We start from the raw sequence: 25,408 nt of genomic DNA on the forward strand, positions 1-25,408 counted from the left end.
GGCGCAGCAAACAGCTAACCCAGCAAGTTCTTCGTCGGTTCTCGGAAGTCCCGAATCCGACTGTCCCCTTGTTGTGTTCATTCCCTAACGGGTGCCCGTCCACGCGCCACCGTGCACACGTGCGTGCGGTACGCCAGGGCCCCACCACAGGCTGGGCTGGGTACACAGAGGCTGAGGGGCAGAGCGTGGTGTCACCCTCTTTCAGCTTTGAACATGGAAGCTGGGAGATTTTGGAGAAATTAAGAGACTGAGTCCTTCCACCCCCAGACACAGGGATAGGGCATTCGTGGTAAGGGCATTGCGTCCAGAAGGCCCCGTGATAAAAAGGAAGGTCCCTCAGAAGGGACGCAGCTCAGGGCGCATTGTAATGGGCCATTCTCTCGGCGTGCCCATCATGTGCCGGACGCTGTGCGTAGGACTTTACACGTGTGTTCTCGTATCCCTCACATAACCTCTGCCAGACGACACTGCTCTCTACAGGTCACGAATGAGGATGCAGGTCCTGAGAGCTTGAACTGCTCAAAGTAAAGGCGAATGGGTGGGGGGTGGGGGAGTCTGAATCAGATCTGCCTGGAAAGTCTCCCTCCCCCCACCCCGCCCCATGCTGTGCTGCTCCCTCCTCAGAAGGGGCAATCGGAGAAAAGCAAGCAACCTGAATGGCACCAGGTGGAGCACAGGCGGTGGGTTAAGAAGGAAGCTTAGAGAGTCCTACTTTGTGCGCCTCTGGAGAAACAACTGTGCCAAGGGCAAGAAGAATAACTTCGGGACCTCCAGGGGTTCCGAACCCGGTAAGACGGTGAGGTCCCTCCTGAGGAGGTAAAGGGGTGACCCTCTGGAGGGAGAGGCATCATCCTGTCTGAGATTGTTCTAATATTCACAGACACAATGACCCTTGAGAGTCGGAGGCTAGCACAAAAGCCAGAAGTGAGATGGCACACTCACAGGGTCAAGATGCTTCTGTCCTCACCGCGAGACCCAGCCCTGACCCTAAGAGAGAGACCAGCTTGTGATGTGTATCAAGCCACGTGCTTTGCGTGCTTGGAAGCACATGAAGGTCATGTAGAAGCCTTGATTCTGGAGGACTCCACAGATACGTAAAGCAAAGACCTCTCAGGTGTTGGTTCCTAGATATTAGAAACTAGATACCATACTTAAATATTAGGAAGAATTCATGCCACTGAAGGGTCATTTACCTTATCAGAGCATTTGCTGTTAGGGTCCCTTTAAAGAGCGAGGCCCCGGCTAAGTTTTGAAGGGGTTTTAGCGCAGTGCATCCTGATGAGATCCCACCCAGCCTGACCATAAACACATCTGCTGAGCCCTGGGAACTGACCCACGGTGGAATCTTGGCTTGTTCTCAAAGCTTCGCTCCGTAAGGAATAGAGACTTTTTTTTTTTTTTTTTTTTTTTAAGAAAAAGGTTAATTGAATGCTGGAGGAAACTTCTTGCCAAGGCCCTTATCAGGCCCTTCCAGCTTCCACCCTCCTGGCCACTCTTTCCAGACTGAGAAAAGGGTTTCTCTCCCCACGAGGACGGCATCCCCACTGGTCCAGAGACTGGACGGTTACAGACAGTTACAGGCCATTTCAGAGCCTGTGCCATGATAAACATCGTTAGTCCCTTTACCTTCCACGCCCACCTGGGGATATTCAATTGCTCTCAACCCTGCTAAAAGCACTGGCTCCTTTTATCGTCGCAGTGAATGAAGGGAACAGGCAAGACAGGTGCTCTGGACATTTATTAGATCGTATGCTGCACCAACACAGGAGACTGGCCGCGGGCAAAATAAAATAAACCACCGCAAATCCGCTTTCGGGGGCTTTTTGGCTCCTTTGTCCTCCAACATACACTTTGGCAAACAGACCAGTTTACAGACTCCCACTGCAGATCCGAGGTGTCGTTTTTCTATGTGGCATTCTGGCAAGGGAGATACACATTGTACTCTGGTAGTTTGTCAAGGGTGGAGTTTTTCCCACATGTAAACATTTGACTACACGAGTGTGTGGTGTGCCAGGTGATGAATTAATGGCACCCCTGCCATTAATTCATGATCTAAACAGGAGGCCAACACCCTCATCCAGGCTGCAGTGGAGATGAGAGAGGCTCCGGGAGCCCAGGCGGGGGAGGGCGCTGGGCCGCTGCTGCCGGCTGGGAGAAGTGGCTTCACCTGAGGCAGGGCCCACAGAGACAGTGGCGGATTAGACATCTGAGCAGCATTTAGGTGTGGAAAAAGCAACCCCTAAAAGAACGACAGTCAAATCTGGTCTGTTCGTTTTTTTTTTTAATTTCTTCTTTTAAGTAAACTGTGTCTGTCTCAAACTGTGTCATACTCCCCAAAGCCCAGAAAACGAGGAAAACAAGGAGAGAGCTTTCGCCAAGTCAGAGAAGCACAAGATCAATGCCCCAATCACGTTATCTCTCAACTGAGGCCAAACAGTGACTCAGCTAACAGCATAACTCACGTGTGGGGTCGGAGGCATTCCGACTCCGTCCCAACTTCCTGCGAAGGTGGAGGGCAGATGAGGCTCTCCCCACCCCCCAACAGAAGCGGGCAGCCCTGGCCCGCCCCAAGTACATGAAAAGGGCCAAAAGTGCAGGCAGCCTTTCGTTTAAAAAGGTTTGTGTCCGTACCTCTGGTCAGACCAGTGCCTGCGCTGGCCCACGGAGGGGGGGACATGGGAGTGTGCAGGCTGAGCTGCAAGGGAACCCACCGCCCGCCACAGCCTCTGCAGGGGGCTGTCTCCTTCCTCTTCTGCAAGTGCCCACAGCTCCCAAGGGCAGGTCTGTCTGAAGTCCTGTGCCCCTATCCCCTTGCCCAGCCCCTATCCCCTTGCCCAGCAAAGCCATTCTGGAGCCAAAGAGTTAAAAAAAAAAAAAAAAAAAATTAGAGAAGGCTCCAGAGCACTGCTGGGCCAAAGCCACATCCTTGGAGCTTCCCAGAGGCCAGTCCCTCTCCTCTCCTGGGGAACCTCGCTCTGAACACCAGCACAGTTTGCACATAATATCACTTGCTCCCCTGCCAAAGACTGAGCCCATTCAGATCACGTGCTACTCAGCAAGTGAGACTCCTGGTTTGAATTCAGTTACACAAAGCAAGTCTTGGCTTTGCCAAGCCTGTCACTGAGGCCCCTGGGTTCCTCCCACTGCCTTGTGCTCTCTGTAGCCCCTGGACTCCGTCCAGCACCCGCTGCCTCGAGGGGGAGGGACGCACTCTGTCTCCTTCAGGGCTCTGAGCTTCTGTGACCAGAACTGACCACCCAAAGCTTCTCCATTGGAGGGGCTGATGGGGACCCGGGCCAGGGTGTGCGCATGACTAACAGGATACTAAAGCAGCAGCGAGGAGGGGAAAGCAGAGGCGGCCAAGCTCCAAATCCCAGAAATCATTGCTCAAAGAGGCACACTGCCCCCACGCTCCCCACCCACCCCACCCAGCCTTCGTGGGGAGCGGGAGCCCTGAAGGCAGCCTCCGTGGTTGTAGAAAGACACCTGTCAGAAACCCCTGGACCTGAGGAGGCCAGCCACAGCCAGGCCCCTGCCCGCAGGACAAGAACAGCCCCAGTCACTGGGAGCTGGGGCTGTCACCCTCTGTCAGCGTCTTGAAGTCCATGGACAGAGCTTGTTCTTCCGCCTGGGGGGGCCGCTTCCAGTCGGATCGAGTCAAGATGTAGACCACAGCCACAGCGAAGCTGGCCAGCAGCAGGCCCAGGATGTTGGCCAGGACGCCCTCGGGCTCGAACGTGCTGTACTGGGTCCTGCAGGGTCAGGGTGGAAGGGAGGAGCCACCCAAGGAGTCAACATCAGGCCAAGTGCCATTTGCACCTGGGCCAGAGAAACGCCTCGGCCCAGCCCCAGCCCCTCCGTCCCCCACCCAGAGAGAAACCTCCAGGCGGCTAACTCCGCCGAGAACCGGCTCGGAAGGCGGAGGAGGGCCAGGGAAGCGGGACAGGGCTCGGCCTCTGAAGGGATCACAACGCGGGGGACACTCACCCGAGTTTAAACAGCAGCGCCTCCTTCAGGCCCAGCAGGGCTGTGCCCACAGACAGCAGGAAGATGGCAGCGCCAAAGAAGATGTGCAGTGGGCGGTAGCGGGTCCGCAGAGAAAACGAAGCCCCAGGGAACAGGAAGAAGCTAAAGCCCACCAGCCACTGGAAGGAAAGGCGGGGTGGTGCTGGGGACGGTGCTGGCCACCGTCTGACCAACCCAGGGACGTCCGGGCGGCCTGCAAATCCCTCCACCCATCATGGGTTTCCTCCGTCTGAAGAGCAGTTACGGGGGAGGCACGAAGCACTTGTGGGAAAGGTCCCGGACCGGGCACCTGAGGCCTCGTCCCACGCATCACACTTGAGCACTGGGCGGGGCCGGGTCGGTGGCCGAACACGCGTGCGCAGCTGAAGGGCCCCGGGCCCCCCAGGCCCCCTCGCCTGCAAAGTCTGCCTTTGCACCCATCTCAGAATCCGAAAGCAGCATCCGGCTGTACTAAAGCAGCCTTTTCAACTGCGGGTGCACCTGGAGAACGGGCCCTTGTGAGGCGGTTAGTCCTGTTCCCCACCTCCCCGCACCGCTGCGAGGCTGAAAGGACTCACCTGCGCGAAGTACAGAACGAAGACGAGGATGCCACACCAGCTGTGCAGGCTGTACAGGTCAGGATAGCCCTTCTTCCTGTGGTAGTCGAACACCGCCACCAGGCCTGGACCAGAGATGAGAGCTCACGTGAGGACAGGCTGGTGGGGACCCAAGGGAAACCTGACTAGCAGGGACTTCTGGGCTCTTGTCCCAGCAGCCAGTGTCCCTGCCTGGGATGCCTGGAAGGGGGAGGGGGGAGGAGGCCAGTGGGGGTGGGGAGGGCTGAGCCCAGGAACTCACCCACCAGGGCGATGATGAAGGCGAAGACATGCAGCAGCCCGTGCAGGATTTTGGTGGCACGTTTGGCCTCGTTTCTGAAGACGCGGTAAACCAGCAGGGCTGCGGGAATGAGAGGGAAGGTCGGTGCCCTCGCCGGAGCGGGAGCCTTCCTGCCGCGGGCAGCGAGGAGACACACCTGGGCCGAAGGCGCTCTGAGCTCAGGGCTTTCCCGGGTCCTTCAGCCACGAGAAACCGAGAAGCCGCGAAGCCGCAGAGGAAACAAGGCTCCGCAGGGCCCTCTGGCCAAGGGAGCTCCGGCACCGCCCCACCCACCGCCACCTTCCTGTCGGGGGTCCTACGTCCAGGCTGTGTTCTAGCTTGATCCTTCAGTCACACACAGGAGTCCCCAAGCTTCTGACGCCTTTTAGCTATGATGGTTCTCGAATTGTCCAATTTTGAAGCCTGATCAGAAATTCACTGCTCTCAGGAAGCGGGGCGGGGCCAACACCCCTCGAGACTACTGGAGAGGAGAGCTCCGCCTCCAAGTCCAGCATGTGCGCCCCCCACAGGCGATATTTTTACCCCAACTTCAAACTGCCCCTGAAGAGGATGCCTTAGCTCCCAGCCCAGCCCCTGGACCTCCCCTCTGCGAAGCACACCCACCCTTGGGTGCTCCTTATCGAAGCAAGAGGTGAAAGAGCTGGGTCTAGTTGGAAAGGACCTGCCACCCAGCAACCTCAGTGCCCCTATTTGGACCCCCAGTGTCCCCAGGCTCTAAGCCAGCTTCCTTCTCTGTCTTTTCTAGAATCTTAGGTTTATCTAACAGCAAGAGCCCTCGGATGATCAGTCCACAAACTGCCTCTCAGGATAGCAGCTCCAAGGGATCTCGGGGGACGGGGGCGACTCACCATCTCCCTGCAGGAAGACCAGGCCTATGACCATGCAGAGGGGGTGCACGTTAAACTGCAGGGCGCTCTCCCAGGCAATGCCTCCTCGGTACAGACCGAGCCAAGCACCCGTCATGGCCACCACCGTCAGGCCCAGCAGCTGGGAGAAAGCCACGTAGTAGGGCAGCGCCCTGGGGGTGGGCGCCATGCTGGCTTGGCTCTCCATGCTGAGGCAGCAGCTGCAGGAAAGACAGCAGAGCTCAGAGGGGTGGCCCACAACCTCCAAATGACACATCCAAGGGCCCCCAAGGCCGACCTCTGCCCCGCCCCCCGCGCCCCAGTCCCCCAGGCTCGGTGCTATCGCAGTAATCACCGTCCAAGCCCCTCCCGCCCCCCACCCTGCTTTCCCACTCGGCAGGAGGGTCCAGCTGTCCTCACTGGCGGAGCCAGGAGTTCCTCACGCAAAGATGGCACAAGGAAAGGTCCTCCAAATTCTGGGCCCAATGCCTAGGCTTTACTTTCTGTTTCCTGAGGCTGTGGGTTTTCTCAGGTGGGGTTCACAGGTGAAGTACACAGAAGGAGTAAATTCCTTAAAGGTACAGAGTTAGTCAGTTTTTCTTCCAGATGAATTATAAAGTATATCTGGGGTGAGAAATGGGGACCCCGCCTTGCCCATGCCTGGTTTTTAACCCTGAAGCTGGCATTGAGACATAGCCCTCGACCCCCCACCCCTGCAGGCGTGGGCACAGCCCGGAGCTGGCCTCCACCATGCAGACCCCACTGGGGGCAGGAGCAGCCAGGCAGCCTGTCACCCTTCCTGCCTCCCTTCCCCTCCCACTGAGGGCGGGCTGGACAGGCACTGCTCCCTCCGGCGAGGTTTCCAAAACTGAAGGCACGATAAATGAGACCTATGAGGTGAGACCTCGCGGCTCAGAGCTGACGGTGTGTCCCACACAAGTCATTTAACTCACACCGTCCTATAAGAGAACAAGTTTGTCGCTGTTCTCATTCTATAGACGGGAAAATGGCAGCTCGGGGTGGTTTGGGAAAGCCTTGCTCTGGGGGCCATGTGAGAGCGGGTTTCCTGGTTCCTCTGCCCAGTCTCCCGGCCTGTCCCCCCTGTTTCCACAGCCTCGTCCAAGATCAGGGCGGCCTGTGCACAGCTCTTCACCCTGAATCTTTTGGATCTCCTGAACCACCCCCCTCCCCCCCTGCAGCCTGGCCCACACACCCCGGGGGATGGGAGGAGGGGAGGCAGGCGGTGAACGGCAAGGCCTCCGTCTGCCTCACCAAGGTGCTGGCAGAGGGCAGAGCAGTTTCCCCTCCCTAGGTGGCTGCCCGCCGGCCTCCGCCCCACTGTCCCAGCCTCTCCAGCAGCAGAGCAGACATCCTGCTTCTCCATTATCAGCAGAGAATGACTGCTGGGCAGACATTAGGCTAACAAATTCGGGGGTCGCCCCTCTAACACTGAGCACAACTCTCTACCCTTACTGCTGAGAACTGGTTTCCAGTTGGCCTGGCCTCGTCTCCCTGGTGACGGGGCTGTCTTTACCCCAGTTCTCTCTGCCAGCCTGACAACTGTTGACAATGCCGCCATTTAAAAGGAGGCCGGGGTGTGATAATACACACTCGCTACGGTAAAACACAGATAAGAAAAAAAAAATACAAGTAATTAACATTTTGCTTTATATCTTTATATCCTTTTTTTCTAGAAATATATACATAGTCTTTTATAGAAACAGGATCATACCAATTTCTAACCTGCTTTTTTAACTTAATGATATGTCAGGCATACCTTTTGTTAAACATTTAACTAGACTTCATTTTTTTCAATAAACACTTGTCTAATTAACTCCTAAATGGAGAAATGGAATCCTGAGGCAAGAGCTAAGTTCTTTTTTAGTTTTGTTTTGTTTTCTATATATCCTGTCAAATCGTCTTCCAGGAAACGCCCCAATGGCAGGTGCGAACACCTGTTTCCAGAAGCCCTGGCAGACAATGAATCTCTATGTCTAGAACTCTTGCCTCTGTTCTTATCTGTCACCTCTACACCGGTGACTCCCAAATCTAGTGACAGCCTTGTCCGTATCCTCTGAATTCAAACCCCATTTCTCACTGTCCACCAATGTCTCTACCTGGATATCCTCAGACACTTCAAACCCAGCACATCTGAGGTCACACTCCTCTGCTGACCTCCCAGGTAGCTAGCGTGGCTATCCTTCTCCTAGTCCCAGCACCTACACCTCGGCAGACAAGCCACCGAATGCTGGGGGTCCTCCCCCAAGTCTGCTGCCATCGCCTCCCTCCTGACCATCTTCACTGTCACCACCCAAGCCCAGGGGCACAGAGCTTCTGCCCTGTCTCTCTACCCTCTGCAATCTGCCTGACACCCCACCCCCCGCACCCCCCAGGGACAGAGACAAAATCATGTGGCCCCACCCCACACAAACAGCCATCCACTCCCTGCCAGCGAAACACCAACTCGATTTCCATCTGCAGCCCCAAGTCCTCTCAGGGGAGACTGTCCAGTTCCCAGGCTCTAACAACGCAACCTGTTGCTGTCATTCCCGCCACCTCACGCTCCCCTGTGCCACGCTCCCTGCCCCTGCCAAAGGTCACCTCCTCCACTCCCCCAGCCCACCCTCCACCACAACCCGTCCCCCTCCTCCACGCCCCCAAGGCTGGCCTGGAGCTTCCTTACCCTCGTGGGCGTCCTGTCCTGTGAGCTGGTGGGACCTCTGGGCTGAAGCTCCTTGTAGACAGAGAGCGCGTCTCACTCCTCACGTGTCCTCTGGGATCTAATCCTTTGCCCCAACTCTAAGAGGCAAAATGCACCGAAGACAAATGCTGTCCTCCTCGCCTTGATTAGATTCATCCCCAGAGAGCCCAGGGCGGCCAGAATCTGATTAGCTCTGAATTAGGAAGAACAAAAGGAACATGCTCTGCTGCTGGCGAACCTGCCGCAGCTTCTTTCTGCCAAGGGGAGTGAATCGCAAGGACAGAGGTGGGAACTCGGGGCGGCCGAGGACTGTCACCCCTGTACCTTGGAGCCACTAGGTGGTAAGGCAGGCCAAAGCCAGCTTTTTTCCCCTCCCAACCAATCTCCCAGGGAGACAGGCAGAAATTGGAGTGAGGGTCTCTTCGAATCTGTGATGAGTATGGGTATGGGGAGGACAAAAAGAGTAAAGGCCGTCAAATATATGGTGATGGAAGGAGACCAGGCTCCGGGCGGTAAGTATTGTTGTGCTATAAAGTTGTACACCTGGAATTCTGACCAGGTTATTAACCAATGTTACCAAATAAATTTAATTTTTTTTAAAAAAAGCTCCTAAAACCCTTGGAATTTACCAAGTGAAGAAAATGATAAAGGTATCTTATGTAAGTGGAGCCCCTAGGTAACCTAAGAATGGGTGGGGTGGAGGGGGGGAGGCTGGTTACCCTGGGAACCAACCATGAGTGAATATATGGGATGGACCTTCCAATTCCACCGCCCCCCCCCCCACCCCCTGCAACCTCCAGGGAGGGGAGAGGAGCTGTAGAGTGAGTTCAATCGGCCAAGGCCAATGATTTAATCAATCATGCCTGTGTAATGAGGACTCCATAAGAACCCAAAAGGACGGAGTCCAGGGCCTCCAGGTTGATGAACATGTGGAGATCAGGGACACTGGCCCACCCTAGTTCCCTGGGGACTGAAGCTCCAGTGCTCCTGACCCTTACAGACCTCGCCCGATGCCCCTCTTCCATCAGGCTGTTCCTGAGTTATATTCTTTTATAGTAAACCAGAATCTAGTAAGTAAAATGGTCTCTGAGTTCGGGTAGCGGCTCTAGAGAATTACTTGAACCCAAGGAGGGAGTCCTGGGAACCTCTTGTATGCAGCCCCGTCGGTCAGCAGCACATGTAACAATCTGGTCTTGCGACTGGGGGCGGGGAGCAGGCGGTCTTCTGAGCCCCTAACCTGAGGGATGGGATGCTGTCTCCAGGTACACAGTGTCAGGGCTGTGTTGAATTGCAGGACACCCAGTCAGTGTGTGCTATGACACTCTGCCCTGTAAGTTCACATCCCGAATGCCCTTGAAAGTCGGAACCCTAATACTGTTTGCGTCCCACAGTGGTGGAGTAGAGAGGCATGCCCGTGTTTGCTGGGAGGACTGGGGACCTCACGGCTCGGGGACCCCTGCTCTGAACTCGGCACCTCCCATTCTCTCATTTAAACTTCTCCAGAAGACCACAATAATAGGAGTATTATCCCAATTGGATGGATGAGATTGGGGCTCACAGAGGATAAATGACATACCCAAAATAATCAGCAGCAAATTGCTGCTTGACTCAATTGTTTCTTGAGAACTTACTATATGCCAGACACTTTCCCAGATGCTGGAACTCTACAGGTCAGGCACGGTCCCTGCCTTCAAGTGGCTCATAGATAAGTTGCAGAACAGAGGCAGACTTTGATGTAAAGGGTAAGGGTAGTAAGGATTCATGCCACGAGTTAAACTCAGGCCTCCGAGAGCTTTTTCCGCTGTACACACTGAAGAGTTTCCCCTACTTTAATACACTCCAGTGGCACGCTCCTCTAGCTCGTCTTTGAGTTGGCTGTCTGTTGGTGGTGTGACTTTGTACTTTCTAACACCCAGTAACTAGGGCAGAGCTGTCATGCTTTGCAAATACTGAAGCCCGTCCAGGATCTGAATGTGTGCTTGCCAAGGAAGACACCGAGCCGGGGCTCCAAGACAGTCTCTCCCCATCCCATGTCAGTTCTCTTGTGTCTTCCTCATCCCTGGGGGAACCACGCTCCTCAAGCAGTTTAAACCCAAGTCACATGAGCACTGGTGTCCCCTGTGGGCTCTCCGGGGAGAAAAGGCAGCAGGGCCAGACCCACTGGTCAAGAGAGAAGGGGTGACAGGAGGCAAGCTAGTTGCAAGATCTTCATGTCAATTGCTCCAAAGGCAGCAGCTCTCTTGGTTCATATGGGCTCCAGGTAAACAGGCAACCAGGAGGAAGCCAGAGATAAAGAATGACATTTTGAATTATGGGAGCCCAAGCTGTCTCTGCCATACCCCCTTCTAAGTCCAAGTATGAGGGGTGACAGGAAAACTCACACCAAGCGAGACCTTGGGCAAGCCTATGCCTTGCCGCTCATAGGAGAGCTCACAGTCAGTAAGATCTAAGTATGAGAAATCCAGATTGACAAAAAAGACAAAGTAGTGAGTGGTTCTGTGCTCTATAGATGAACCGAAAGATTCCTTCGGCAACACTGCTTATTCAGTTCAACAACACTGACAACCCATCTTTGTGCAAGGAGCGGCTGCTTCTGATGCTGGGGGGGGGGGGTGGTGTTCAGAGAAGACATTTCAGTGACGCTGGATGGAATCTGACCTATCCACAAACGCGTTTTCATCTTGAAATGTTGAAATCGCTTGAGTGAGATTCACTCCCTAGTGAGTAGATGACTTTCGGTCATGCTCTTTCATTTCCCCGTCTGGACAATGAGAACATTCGTGCTCTTCCTTCCTAACCGGGTTGGCCCCCAGGACCCCGGCTGTTCTTGGGCTTCCTGTGTTCCCAGAGCAGAAATGTGGGCAGCAGTTTCAAGGACCTGGAAGCAGCCACTCTTGGCCCCACACGTTTCCTTTGTCCAGGAGACCAGAGTCTTAGAACCAGAGGGAGCGCATGCGGCCCCTTACACTGCAACCCTCCTTCTTCTCTCAGGGCACAGGATGGGGATGACAGATCTCTGGCAGCTTCTGGAACAGTCACTCCTCCCCTCCCATATACACCTGAGTCAGACTCCACTTAATGAAATCAAACAGGAACAGGAACTACCCGCAGGGCTCAAACGTGCTAAACATCACTCTCTCTCCCCATGCTCACAGTGAGTCATTAAAAGGTCACCAGGCTTAATCTCATTATGGGGACCAGACACTGCACATGTCCTACAGCCTAGAAGCCGGGTGCCTGGCCACCACGCTCCTTATCAACAACAGGGTTTTAACTGAGTTAGAAAAGACAGTGTTGGGGGCCAGGACTAGATCTTTTCTTGATGGGTGAGGCAGGTAAACAGCTCAATTGTCCTAGAATGTCCTAGGATACGAGGAAAGAGAAGGCAAAATGAGGGCTGAGCTGCTAGGCAGGGCGCTCTGCTACCGCCCTCACCAAGGAGCCCCCAGGAAGAAAGCAGAGCTTGAAGTCAGGCGAGGAGCCTGGTTTTCTCAGCGCCAGGGATCCCGTTACTTGTAGGGACCCTTCAGAAATGTTTTGATTTGTGTTAAAATCAGGAGGGATTTAAAAAAAAAAAAAATTAGGGTGGAAGAAAATGTTTAATTTATTTATTTTTACACCTATAGCGCCTGGTCTTCCTAGGTGATCTCCCATCCAAGTACTAACCAGGCTTGACCCTGCTTAGCTTCCAAGATGGGACGGAACCATATGTTTTATTTTTTAATCCACCTTAGATGTTTGCCTTTAGACCAACACAGGTGATATATATATATACTTTTTTTTTTTTTTAATAGATGAAGGGGCCCGGGGTGGCAAAGTGCCTAGGGCTCATGGAAGTTACAATGCAGCCCTGGTCAGAAGAATGTGATTTCAAAGCTGTTAGTGACTGTGTGCTCCCAGGCAAGCGGGTCCCTTGTCTGAGCCTCCTTCCTCATTCATAAGGCAGGAAGACACTGAAGCCATTTTACTGGCCCAAAGCAAAGATTTAGTGGAATAAATATCTACCTTGCCTAGCACAGTGCCTGCAACACAGCACGCATTTAATCAGTAATCTAACGAAAACTGAATCCGGTCTTGATAGGACCTTAGGAAGTCACATATCAGAAGCTGTTAACACATGAGGGTTAGTGCGACAGAGAGCCAGATAGCAGTGGACAGCAAGACACCCTCTGAGAAATCCACTCCCTTCCGTCTGCCATGAGCTCCCCACTCGGCACAGCCCTTTGGATCTGGGGTGGATTCCTCCACGCACGACTTCTGATGCCGCTGAACCAGTCCATTTCAGCAGAAGCCCAGGCTCTGCCTAACAAGAAGGTGGCAGGGCGGGGAAGCAGCGGGGCGAGCCGGATGGCTCCACCTCCGAGGCTCCGCCTGCACGGGGGCAGAGTCGCGGCAGCCCTTCGTGACTCACTTCGACATTTACAAGTTACTTGAATATGCTGCCTCGGTCCAATTTCACAAGAGAAATCAAGGTATCTATGAGAACGTGGCAGTTTTGGTTTTTCGTTTTGAGGGTTGTTTTTTTATTTTTTATTTTTATTTTTCGTTCTCTCTGAAAATGAAGAAACAGCATCCGGGCATCCTAAGATGGAGCTTCGTTTAATGAGTCTTAGAAAATCCTCAAAGAACACCAGGATAGAATGAATGAAAGGAGACAGACAACCGGAAAAGAGAGGGACTTGGGAGGGGTGCCAGCCTCTGAAGACCTGTCAGGACTCCAGGGTCTGTGTGGATCTCTGTGGTCCCCTGGGGGTAAGAGCAGGCAACGAGCAGAGGTGGCCCTAGCATCGCCTTGGTGTCAAAGGCAGCAGCATGTCCCTTAACTCCATTCTGCACCCCCTGTACCCCAGGTCAGAACCCACCAAGGCCAACCCAACGAGTCAGGATTTCCCCAAACAGGAAGCGCTTACCAAGAAGCTGAGGATGTTGAGGACAGCAAGGAAGGGATCCGCTAACCAGACATGTCAACCCAAGACCCTGCTACAGGGAAAAAAGTGAGGTGGAGGGAGGTGAAGCAGTTGGCATTCTGGGTTTCAGGTTTCAAAAGACCAGTGGCGGCAAACGTTGATCACTACTCCTATCTTCTCCCCTACTTCTTGCTGTAGAACGTGGCAAAGCATTAGCCATAGACCCACAGATAGCCTCGGGGTCACCTGCCCCTCCATTCTAACTTCCACAGAGACCCCGCACAGAGGTAGGCCCGGAGCCCAAAGCTGACCTCTCAGAAAGGAGCAAGACGAGCTCTTTAACTTCAGGTCTTGCTCCACCTCCCACTCCGCCCCAAGCCGGAGAAAGCGGATGAGTCAGGTATGGCACCAGGTGAGGGCGGACAAAAGGCTGGCCGCGGCTTCCGGAGCCTGGCCTGTTCCGGAGCGGACGCGGTCCTGCCGCAGTCCCGGCACATCTGGGCCGGCCGTCCCCCCACCCCACACACACACACACACCTGGGCCCGCCCCACCCCCGCACACCTGGCCCCCTCCCAGATTCTGCATCCGGGCTCCGCTCCCCGCACCGGCCCGGGCCGCCTACCTGGCCAGGTGCAGGGCCTGGGGCTCGTCCCCGCCGCGCAGCTCACCCGCCCGCGAGCTCCCAGCTCAGTGCCGAGGCTGCTCTGCCGGTTCCGCGAGCCACGCCGCCCTGGGTGCCACGGCGTCGCCATGACGACCGGGCGACGGCGAGTTGGCGGCTCAGCGCGCTACGCGAGGGTCACGCGGGGGGCCGGAAGTGACCTGGCGCGTCCCCGCACTCGGGGCAGGGCCCAACTCGCGATGGGCCCCGGGTCCCGACGGGGCCCCGCCAGACCCGGGCCCAAACCTGGACGCCCGCGTGGCAGGGGATGCGGCGCAGGGCGATGAGGGGCGAAAGGGCAGCCACCGTGACCCGCCTTCTGGACCCGAGCTCGGGTAACCGTCTGGCCTGCGGGGTCCCTCACGTTGGGGGGAGCACGGGGACCTGCGACCTCATCGATGTGGAGGGGGCCCTCCCAGCCCAGGCCTGACTCCAAGCCGCGGGGGACGGGCGGGGACGCGGACTGGGCCCCCGCGCGGAGGGCACGGAGTGCCAGCCAGGTGCGCGAGCCCGCCATGGCCTAGTCTCCGCGTTTCCTGATTTCCTCCCTCTCTTCCCTCCCTCCTGCCGCCCCTCGTCCCGCCCCGGGCTCAGGTGGCCACTAGGTGTCAGACACGGCTCGGGCCTTAGCCCACGTTGCCGCTCTTCCCTCCCAGCCGCAAAGGGGAGATGTCACTTTACAAGAAAGCTGGACAACCCTCTCTCTCAGCTCTACCTTTCCCCTCCCCCCTACACATACTAGGTGGCATTTTGCCCCATTTCCCAAGCCATGGGGCTTTGCTGAGACAAACTACCCAAACCCCCAGGTCAACCAGCCTCAGGATACAAATCAGCCCTTACCAGCCTCTCATGAAGGCCTAGACTGCCATCGACAGCCTATCCTGCCGCAGCTGCTAAGAGAGGGCGGGGCCAAGGCCAAGGCTAGGTAGGGGCCAGTCCTTAGTGCGGCCCCAGTCCAGGTCCTTTTTTCAGGAAATGCTGTGGGTAGATAAGCAGCTCAGAACAAAAGGTTCTTTCCTGTGGGTTTTCTGGCAAGACTTGCCAAGGGCCTGAGGGAAGGAGGGAAATGGGGTTTCCTCCCCTGGAGACATAAATGAGTTTCAGCAAAAGGACACCCCTCCCCTACCTGCCCCCAGCACTGTGGGCTTACCATGGGCAGTGGCCAGAAGGGCTCTGGCCAAGGCGGGCCTTGGGAGCCGTACTCCCTTAAAGAGAGAACAGTCTCAAGCACATGGCAAAGCGCTCAAGGGTGTCCACTGCACAAACACAGCTGGGCCCACCTCCTCAGAGTGACCAAGCTTAAACCTTCCATGAACATAAACTTCGTTGGGGTAGCTTCCCAGTGGGAGGGGAGTTCATGGACATTTGAAATTAAGAAACAGCTTCCTTCGGGTGCCAACAGGCAAACAGTAGGCAACAAACACCTTGCGAGCCATTTCTGGGGTGGGGAGGGTGCGCAGAGGAGCAGAGCCTTGCTGTGAACTTGATGTGAGTGCCGTGAACCCCTTCCAAAGCCAGGAGAGAGACTCCTCCTGAGGCAGGATGGGGCCCTTTGAGCCCCTCCCCCGCCCCTCCCACCACTGCCACCCCCCACACGGCCATGCGGTCCCCTCAGGAGAGAGCGCACCCTGCCAGCGGTGCCCTCAGGGGTCTGCCTAAAGTGTGGAGATGGAGGCTGTGCTCTGAGTGAGGCGGGGCGCCTCCATGGGGACCAGCCGCATGGGGTCTTAGAAAAAGGGTTCATGGCACCACTCAGCCATGTTAAAGTGCAGGCGATCCCACTAAACTACATTCAAGCACTGGGACCCTGTGGCCTTGGCCCCTGTTGTCAGAATCCCCAATCCAGAATGACAGACCCTCTCCCTTCCTCCTCTCGCTCTCTACTGCTGAGACTCCTGCCCCAGAAGCCAGAAAAGCATCCACCCTTTTGCTGGGGGAGGGGCGGGAAAGGAGAGCAGCTTCAAGGCCCCTTCCCGGGGCCTGAGGATGTGGCCCATGACATTTTCCATGCAAACCCTTCCCTTCGCACACTCACAAAATTACACTAGACTTTCTGTTTTTCAGAGTCACCAAGTCCACTCCCACCTCTCCTTTGGCATGCCCATCCCCCCCTCAAGCACAACATCATCATCATCATCATCATCATCATCATCATCATCACTTGGCTCATTCCTTCACATCTCAACTCTGAACATTCCTTCCTCAGGCCTTCCTTGACCATCCAGTCCAGGAGTTGGGGTCGGGTATTAAAATGCAGAGAGATACCCTAGAATAAGTGTGTAGTAACAGTTCTGGGAAACCACGCCTTGCGCTCACCCTGTGTTTTAGCCAAAAGTATTTAAAGGACAGGAAGAAGCAAGACAGCACGCGCCATGTAAACAGGACCTCAAATCCCCCAGCACCTGGCCGATCACATCTGCCCTTGCTAAGATTACCAGATTTAGAAAGAAGGAAAAAACCAGGAGGCCCAGTTAAATTTGAATTTAATATTTTTTGGCATAAGTACGTCCCACATATTACATGTAGTATACTAAAAAACCATTCATTGGTTATCTGAAATTCAAATCGAACTTGGTGTCCTGTACTTTATCTGGCAATCCTACTCTTGTTCCTATGTAGGAAGTACAGGAGAGAGGCCTCCTAGCCATTCTGACCCTGCGAGCAAAGCTTCCCCACCCCCAGCAAGCTGAAACACCCAGTTAACTCCTCTTGGGCACATGCTTCAGGCAGAGGCCTTAACCCCAGACTGCAGAGAGTACAGGACAGGAGATGGTCCCCAGTCCTAAGGCATGGTAAGATGCAGACACATAAAATTCATTCACTCTTTACAACAGTCTGATGGAATCTCTTCCATGTGCCAGGTGCTGGGTGACATTGAGGATATAGCAATGAACATGACAGGTACAGCCTTGTTCTCCTAGGCCTTAACGGTCAGCACATAGAAAGGGTCAGAGAAGGCTTCTTGGGCATGTGACATCAAATTATAGAGCTACAGGACTGGCAGGGGTTAACCTGGCAAAGGGACGGCAGGGAGAGGACAGTGGTGTCCCTGGCCAAAGGAACAAGAGCTCGCTGTGCTGGAAGGCAGAGGAGACCTAACCAGCACACCCTCAGGGCTCATGGCCACCAAGGTAATCAACATGCCCGAAGCAAAGCCCGCTCCAGCTCTGGGAGGTGGCCTTGCCTCGGGATGGCAAGGCATCTACCCTGACAGGATACAGAAGGCTGGGGAATTTGCTCCAACTTCCTTGAAAAGAAAACTAGTCAGAATCTGAAAGTGCTTGGCTACTTTGATAAGTTTAAAATGGAACTATAAACACTCAGGGAGAAAACCTGTCTTCTAGGTTCAGGGCAGCAGAGGTGGCCGGAGAAGGAACAGCCCCAGCGGGAGCGTCCGGCAGAACAGGAGCGATGGTGGCGGGAGAGGCGGTGGGGCCGGGGATGGGCCACAAGCTTCCTGAGCCTCCGATGAAGACGGTGAGTCACCTGGCACTTCCAGTATTTGAGAGGATGGGACTGAGGGACATCACAAGCTGTGGGTCCCAGCTGCCCCTGAAGCTGGTCCCGTGTGAGAAAACGGCTTAGGCAAACACGAGCCACCTACCTGCCCACAAGCCAAAATAACACTGTAGGGTGGTTGGAGAAGTGATGAGAACCAGGACAGTCAGGCCACCTTTTACCTTTGCCAGGCACTGAGGGAAGAGGGTGTGGGCTGGACATGCAGTGGCGGGGACCAGCCAGGTGCAGGCGGTGGCATGACAGCGCCCGGTACCCGGGTACCCGAGGTGGGAGGCAATGAAAGAGGCGGCTTTTCCCAGCCTCCCGATGTGTTTCTGTGCAGCACTCTGGGAAAGGGAGGGGTCAGGAAGAAGTCGTTTTCTCTTCTCCTCCCTCGCCCCCTCCCCCCTCCCTCCCTACTTTCCTTCCTTCCTCCCTTCCTTCCTCCTTTTCTTCCTTTCTTTCAACAAAGTTTTATTGGGCACTACTTGCGTCAGGCACTGTTCTAAGCCCCGGAGAGATAGTAGTCAACAAGACAGACAAGGTCCCTGCTTCGTGTAACTTACGTGATGTGAGGAAGCAGGTCATTAAAAAGTACACTAACAAGCAGACAACATATATACACAATACACGCGTATGTACACAGAGACCCGATAGCCTGTAGCAACAAGTGGATGAAGACAATAAGGCAGGGGAAAGGCCCGGAGCGTCACGGGAGGGAAGACACTGGTGAGGGGTGCTAGAGCCTAGTGGGGGTGCAGCCATGTGAAGATCTAGAGGAAGGTCGCTCCAGCTGAGGGAGGAGGATGGAAGGGCCAAGGCCCCGAGGCAGGAGTGTGCATGGCCTGCCCTCTAACCGCCTCCCTCTCGGGCTCAGGGGAAATTAGCAGCCTGTGTAGATCAAAGGCAGGAATAGAACGAGTCCTTCGAGAGGGCAGAGGTGGAAGGCGTGAGGGCGAGGTGTGGAGCAGGGCCCTGCCAGCGGTTCCTGGGGCATCTGAGGAGCCGTAGGCCTGTGCTTGTAGTTGTGTCTGACCTTGACCGTGTCCACCACACACTGGAGAATCTGGACGTTGGGTAGCGGTCAGCAGGGCACCACCAAGCTCCCCTCATCCAGCCCAGAAGGTTTGCTCTGCGGCTGGTAGTGTGTCCTGAGCAGGAGGCAACCAGCTCCAACTCACCTTGGCCACCTTTCCTCTCCAGGGAGGAAATCGTGAGGAGTTTGTGTCCAAGTTGTGTGCTCAGTCCTCACCTCCCTGCTTTTCTCCCTCAGTCAGACAGTCAGTTAGTCAGTCAACAAACATGGGAGACTTACTATGTGAGTGCTAAAAGCATTGACGAGAGCAAGAAACACCCAGAGGCCTGGGATGAAGGGACGGCCACAGCGTTGGATGGCGTCAGCAGGGGGCGGAGAGGGAGGATCGGAGCTGTTGATCATCGGTCATCTGACCCTCTCCACAGACCGGCCATAAACTGCAGGGCTGGGACGTCTACACTTTGTTGAAAGCCTGTGACAGCTCCGATTTCTCGTCTTGGGTCCTAAAGCTATCCTTACCCTGGCTCCCCACCGCCTTGGTTCTTGGCCAAGCTCCTTATGCCGGGAGTGTGGAGAGGATGCAGTGACCACTCTGAGCCAAAAGTGCAGGGCGACCAAATCGTGCATGGCCTAGAGGGGGCCCCGAGTGGACAATGGGCGAAGGCACCGGCCGTGCTCCTCCACTGCAGCCCGCTCCCCGCGCAGGACCTCGGCTGAGCCCGGGAGAGCAGGAGGAGGGGCGGTCACGTGAGGTACTGGCTCCAATGAGCGCGCTGAGCCCGGGTCACTTCCAGGGTCACGGCAAGGCAGCAACACACTTGTCCTGAGTCAGAGGTTTCGCTTAGCCCCGTGCTACCTGCCCTTCCCCCGTCTCCATCCTGTGTGCTTCTCTTGACCTTGACTGATGCCTCCTGCCTCAAGTGTGCCAATTCCGCCAGCTGGTCCTCGTTGAGAACAGATTCGATTTGAAGGCACTTTGACCTTAGCGCAGAAGCTTCTCCACCCGAGAAGCCACACTTGTCTGATCCCTCTGAGCCAGTGGGGGATCCTAAGAGGTGGCCCAGTGCCAGGGAGAATCATGCCTCTCAGCGGGCCCCTGAATTTGGAATGGTCCTCAGTCTCTCGGTCTCCTGCCTCGGACCTGCTGTGGGGCAGGCATGCCTCCTGCTCCCGTAGGCGCCACAGGCGCCAGTTCCTGGAGCAGGGCTGGAGCTGGGCCCCCTGCCCTCACAGCCACAGAGAGTTCTGGTAGTCTGGGCAAGCTTGGTTCAGGGCCTTACGCCAAAGCTCCAAGGCCTAAGACTGTTGGAATGAGAGGGTACTACTTGGAGTCTTTAATAAGCCGTTATCCATCCCCGCATCCCCACACCCCATTATCCACTGGGAAGTGAGGCGCCCTTCCCAGCCTGAGGGGCAATGTCAGGTCCAAATGATATGTACTCTCATCCATCTCGAGTTTTCTCCCGTCCCCCGGGCCTCTCTTCGTCTGATAAATCAAAGTACATGCACGCGCACACACACACACACACACACACACACACAGGCACGCACATACAGAGCTTAATTCAGCCCAGGGCTCAGTCCTGGCTGCCCCACCTCACTGTGGAGTCAGGACCCAGTGGCACCTGCTTTCCTGGGCAGCTGCACACCAGCAAGCGAGATGGCCCCGTGCCACCTGTCATCCCCACAGTGCTCGGGTAGCCGGGTCAGTATCGGCACGAGCAGCGGCCAGCACCAGGCCTCCCTTAGGCGACTGGGGCCCCCACGGAGCCTGGCTCCACCCAGGTTCCTCCAGGGAATGTCTTCTCCCCGGAGGTCCGTGCCTTCCTCACCAGCCAACCCTAGAGAAGGCCTGCTAAGATAGAAGGGTCTCATCTCAGTTATTTTCTCCTCCTCTGCGTGCTGGTCAAACCACCCAGCCCGCTGTCATGGGGAGTGACAGGAGGTGGCCTCTGCCTAGCCACAGAAGTCCGCTGCCACCTTCCCTTCAACACGGGACTTTCTGCCCAACATCTGCTTCAAAGGCCCTCCCCCAGAGGGGTTTCCTAAAACAAAGCAAACTACCCTAAGGTAACATCACAACGAAATGCCATTTTCTCCCCTAGGAATCCCTCATCTGACCCATCTTCCAGGAAGTTTGTTTACTGAAGGGCCCCTCGTACCCTCCCTTCTCTGTGCGCCCCCACATTTCCTTCTCTGCTGCCACCGCAGGCCTTGTTTTGTTTCTCTGATTGTCTCTTTCTTTCTCAGCTTCTCACAGTCTCTCTCCCTTCCCTCCATCTGTCTTCCTGTCTGCATGAGGTTCCCTGGGCTTCCAGAGTGTGGGTGGTTTCATTCATTTACTGGCCCATGTCCAGGAACAGTGCATAAGATACACACAGCCACGGTAAGATACACACAGCCATGGTAAGATACACACAGCCACGGTAAGATACACACAGCCACGGTAAGATACACACAGCCACAGTAAGATACACACAGGGGCTGGGCTTGCTTTAGGGCCAGTTAGAGCCCCCAAGCCTCTGAGCTCCAAGCTGGGCCCCAGTGGAGTTGGGGGTGGGGGTTGTTGGCGCCCCACTGGGCCTCTGAGCAGGAGGGAGATGGCATTGCTGAGGCCCAGGCAGGAATGTAGCCTGACAGCTGAAGCCAGTGGAGGCCTGGGAACCCCCTTACGCACACACAGCCCCTCACCGCCACCACCACACTCTCACTTGCTGCAAAAGCGGTCGGAATTCATTTGTTCTAGTCGGGCCGTCAGCAAAGCTGCCATGTCCATGCAGCCTGGGCAGCACTAGACTCCGGAATGTGGCTGTGATGGCGCCCGGTTTCTAGTGTCCTGGAGCTCCGTGGGAAGACGGATGTGCAGATGAGTGTTGTCCTCTTCACTGGACACTGTGCAGAATTCCAGGACTTGCTTGCGGGGAAGGAAGGTCAGGTCAGGCTTTGAGGGATGATGAGTGATGACCAAGCCTTTGTGGGGAAGGGCAGGAAGAAGACATTCCAAGCAGAAGGAATGGAAGGCCACAAAGGCCTCAGGGCCCCAAGAGATCAGCTTCTGCTTGGCACGCCAGTGGGGCCAGCTTCTGTGGACCATGAAATCGTCAGGGAAAAAAAATGGAATCTGACTAGAGTTGCAAACATTTTTTGGTTTTCCAAGACATTAAAAGAATATGTCATTTTTCCTCTTACTACCCTTTAATGAAAGAAGTAATATCTTAAATACAAAAGAAAAGAAAGGCTCTTTGGAATAAAAGGTATTGTAACCGAGAAAAGACGGCTGGCGACATGATGGATACGTGCTGATTGATTTCGTGTGCCTCACTATTCTTGTCTTCCTTCGATGCTGACTACCGAGCACTTTATCAGGGGCCAGGCCCTTCAGGTGACTGGCCTCGGGGACGCACTGATAGAGGGACCCATGGAGGTCAGGCAAGTCCTGGGCACATGGAGGAGGCTGGAGCCACACCAGGAAGGACTTTGGACTTCACGCTCAGGAGTGTGGATTTTGCCCCTCAGATGACCAGGATAGGGAAGCATTTTAAGCGAATGGATGCTGTGATCGGATTCAGGCTTCAGGCAAGCATCCATTCTCACAGCTTTGTATACGATCGGACTGGGGGGAGAAGAGACCAAGGGAGAGACCAGAGGAGGGGCCTGGTGAGAAATGAGGGTCTGTAGTAAGGTGGGGACAGTGGCAGCGGGACTAGAGGAGGGGAGAAGCTGGGTACCAAAGCTGGGGACTTGGCGATGAGCTAAACGGAGCCCAGCTCCCATGGAACTGACGTTCTCCACTTGTGGGTCTCTGGGTGGCAACAGACACAACAAATAAACAAGAGGTATGAGGGGGGCGATGATGTCAAAAAGCAAATGAGGCCAAGGGGTGAGGTGACGGGAGGAGGACACAGGTGTGCTGTCCCGCTGAGGGCAGCGAGGGGAGAAGGGCCCCGAGGGCAGCCATCTGGAGAGGGCCTTTCGGGGGAGTCACCAGCACCTGCAGGAGCGGCTCTGCCTTTGAGGAAGAGATCAAAGGGCTGGGGCAGAGGGAGCCAGGATCAGGCTAAACGAGGAGCTATCTAATGTATATGTAAGTTATGAAGCGTAATAAGAGCACACCCATACCCCCGCCACCCAGCACTACCCTGGTCTAGCTGATCCCTGCCCTTCCCTGTCCCATCCCCCCCTCCCGCCATGTGCATCCCTGCATTTCCTTCTCTTTTCAAGAGTAGTTTCAGTACTTTGTATGTATCTCTAAACATCACGCGGTTTAGCTTTGCTTGTTTAAGAGCTTTATAAAAATGGGATTTCTTAGATATGTACCTAAGAGGAATGATACCATGTCTGCACAAAGCCCTGACTGCAAAGTAGCCTTATTCAAAGTAGCCAAAAGGGGAAACAACCCAAATGTCCATCAACTGGTGAACAGGTAAACCAAATGTGGTACGTCCACACGATGGAATATTATTCGGCCATAAAAAGGAATGAAGCATGTTACGACATGGATGAACTCCTAAAATGTGGTGTTGAGTGGAAGAATCCAGACATAAAGACTACATATATTGCATGACTCCATTTATATGGCATGTCCAGAAAAGCCAAATCTATAGAGACAGAATATAGAGCAGAGGTTGCCCGTGGCTGCCAGTGGGAATGAATGGGGAGTGACCGGAAGTGGACACGAGAATATTTTGGGGGCGATGGGAATGTACTGAAAATAGACAGTGCGATAGTTGCACAATTCTCTAAATGATCTCATCATTAAATCACACTTAAAATGGGTGAATTAACATGGCAATATAAGCTGCTTTAGAAAAGGCATTATATTATAGTCCTCTGAGGCTCGTTTTTCTCTCTCAATTATGTCTCTGAGACTTTACTGGCACTGTCGCACAGAGCTGCCATTCACTTATTTTCACAACTCTGTAATCGTCTATAACCCATCGTGCCCTTGCACCACGCTTTATTTCTCCAATCTCCAATCCTGTCACTGGACATACTTCTTGTTTTTATCTATTATAGAACAATTTGCCAGGAACATTCCTGTACACGTCTCCTTGGTATTCATACTTTATGTCTGTTGAATCTAATAAGGAAATATCAGGACTTGTAGGCTGCATTTTTTTTTCAGTTCATTTTTTTTTAGGAATTCATTTTTATCGAGTTGTACAAAAGAATTATTGCGCCAACAGGTTGAAAATTAAAACAAAACAAAACTGCTCCTCATCACGGTTTGAGATATATTGCTCTAGGGACTATACTGGGAATAAAATTGCTGGGTCAAGGGTATGCAAAAATTCAAGGCCGTCCAAATGTCAGACTGCTTTCTCAAATAGTTGTAATGATTTGCATTCTGCCAGCAGTGGGTGAGAGTTCCCACACAGCTCCGCACCTTCGCCAACACTTAGTGCTGTTCAATCCTTAAATTTGTGCCACTTTTGTGGGTGTGATATTTTCATTCCTTCATCGCTAAATGAGGTTGAACATTTTCACGTATGTTTATGGGGCATCTGTGCATCCTCTTCTGTGCTACTCCTGTTCGTTTCCTTTGCCCATTTTTTTTCCTTTTCCTTATTAACCATGCAGTTCTTTATAACCTCTAGATATTAGCCCTTTGTCATTTGAATGTATTCCAGATCTCGTTCTCAGTTTGAGACTTATTTGAATATTCTTGGGGTGTCTTTTAATAACAGAAGGTCTTACTTTTACAGTAGTTGGATTTGATCTACTCTTTCCTTTTTTGGCTCATTCCTCTTCCCTCCCTGCAGACTGAGCCATTTTCCGGCAGGGCCCCTACTGAACTGACAAGCTCCGAGCAGGCCGTGGATAGCCCTTTTTTTGAATCTGCACCCTCTTGCCTCCAGCCTTACCTCAGGCCCACTTTATACTCAGTAATTTGTTCCAGGGTCTATGTTTTCACTGCTAGTCCTTCCCTGCTGCAAAGACCTCCTTTAGTCTGCTCATAGAACCCCAAGTCATTCCTCGAACCCCAGCGCTGGCACAACTTCCTTTTTCCTTCCTTTCTGTGTTTCCTTCTTTCCTTTCCTTCCTTCCCTCCTGCCTTCCCTCCATCTCCCTCTCTCTCTCCCTCTCTCTCTCTCTCTCTCTCTCTCTCTCTCTCTCTCTCTCTCTCAGAGCACAGAAGTCTTTTATTATTATTATTAAATTCCTATTACTCCATGAATTCACAGGCTTCCAGCGGTTCAGGCTCCTTTCCACTCGTTCTCACAAAACGAACCTCTCTAGATGGAGCAGGCGGGCGCTTCGGTTGAACCCAAGTAACTTCTCTTCGTCTTCCTTCTTTTTCTGATCACCTCCCTTCACATATTTTAGGAAGCCATCTCAGCTCTTGGAGTAATTAACATGCTCAGTACATACACTAATTCTCTTGGCAGGAATCACGACCTTAGCTTGTTTGTTTCCAACAATGCCAACAGGGCAACACTGCAGGCCCGGCCAGCTTTGCCATGGTAACATTTGTGGGGCATTCCTTTTGAAGAGCGCCCGTTCCCTGATGTCTACAATACCACCTTTCTTATAGATTCACGTGCACGTGTCCAAAGGAACAACTCCATGTTTCTAGAAGGCCTAAAGGACATGCAGCAGTGACTCTCCTTGCTCCCTTCGTGTTGGTCATTTTGGCAAATTACTGGAAGATGCGGTTCCAGCCGAAAGGCATGACCTTCTCTTCTTAAAAGCATTTCCAGACCCCCGAGGCTGAGTCAATTCTTCCTCTGTTCAGTGGGCCCCAGGCCTATCTAAGCATCAGATGACTGGCAGTATGCAGGGTTTCGACTATTAACATGGAATAATCTTTACTTCGAGTGAGTACAATTTATTAAAGAGACAGTATTTGAAAACAT

The 25,408-nt window shown here is 54.1% G+C and overlaps 2 protein-coding genes across 12 annotated transcripts; one reads left to right on the forward strand and one right to left on the reverse strand.

Moving 5' to 3' along the window:
* Positions 1-1,536: 1,536 nt before the first annotated feature.
* Positions 1,537-14,965, reverse strand: LOC107501825 (cytochrome b561). 11 transcript variants are annotated; one of them, XM_036222901.1, is made up of 8 exons: positions 13,979-14,094; positions 13,359-13,547; positions 8,431-8,641; positions 5,751-5,968; positions 4,864-4,962; positions 4,584-4,687; positions 3,988-4,145; positions 1,537-3,752 (listed from the first exon to the last, which is right to left on the reverse strand). In XM_036222901.1, exons 4-8 carry the CDS (start codon positions 5,953-5,955, stop codon positions 3,560-3,562), a joined length of 759 nt encoding a protein of 252 aa, XP_036078794.1. In that variant the 5' UTR covers positions 5,956-5,968; positions 8,431-8,641; positions 13,359-13,547; positions 13,979-14,094; the 3' UTR covers positions 1,537-3,559. The 11 variants fall into 11 exon arrangements, with proteins under 11 accessions (XP_036078794.1, XP_015983896.1, XP_015983865.1 ...); XM_016128410.2 differs by having other exon boundaries at positions 8,431-8,546; positions 13,359-13,428; positions 13,979-14,093; XM_016128379.2 differs by having other exon boundaries at positions 13,359-13,428; positions 13,979-14,093.
* A 2,463-nt stretch (positions 14,966-17,428) lies between these two features.
* Positions 17,429-24,639, forward strand: LOC107502213. The gene is given in 7 exon segments (XM_036223353.1): positions 17,429-17,585; positions 20,052-20,404; positions 20,406-20,469; positions 20,472-20,578; positions 20,581-20,621; positions 21,384-21,486; positions 21,864-24,639. Coding segments are annotated over 7 exon segments (1,191 nt in total). The 3' UTR covers positions 22,230-24,639.
* The last annotated feature ends 769 nt before the right edge of the window (positions 24,640-25,408 follow it).

The sequence above is a fragment of the Rousettus aegyptiacus genome, unplaced genomic scaffold, assembly GCF_014176215.1.
Source record: "Rousettus aegyptiacus isolate mRouAeg1 unplaced genomic scaffold, mRouAeg1.p scaffold_m13_p_6, whole genome shotgun sequence".
In the NCBI taxonomy this organism is placed as follows: domain Eukaryota; kingdom Metazoa; phylum Chordata; class Mammalia; order Chiroptera; family Pteropodidae; genus Rousettus; species Rousettus aegyptiacus.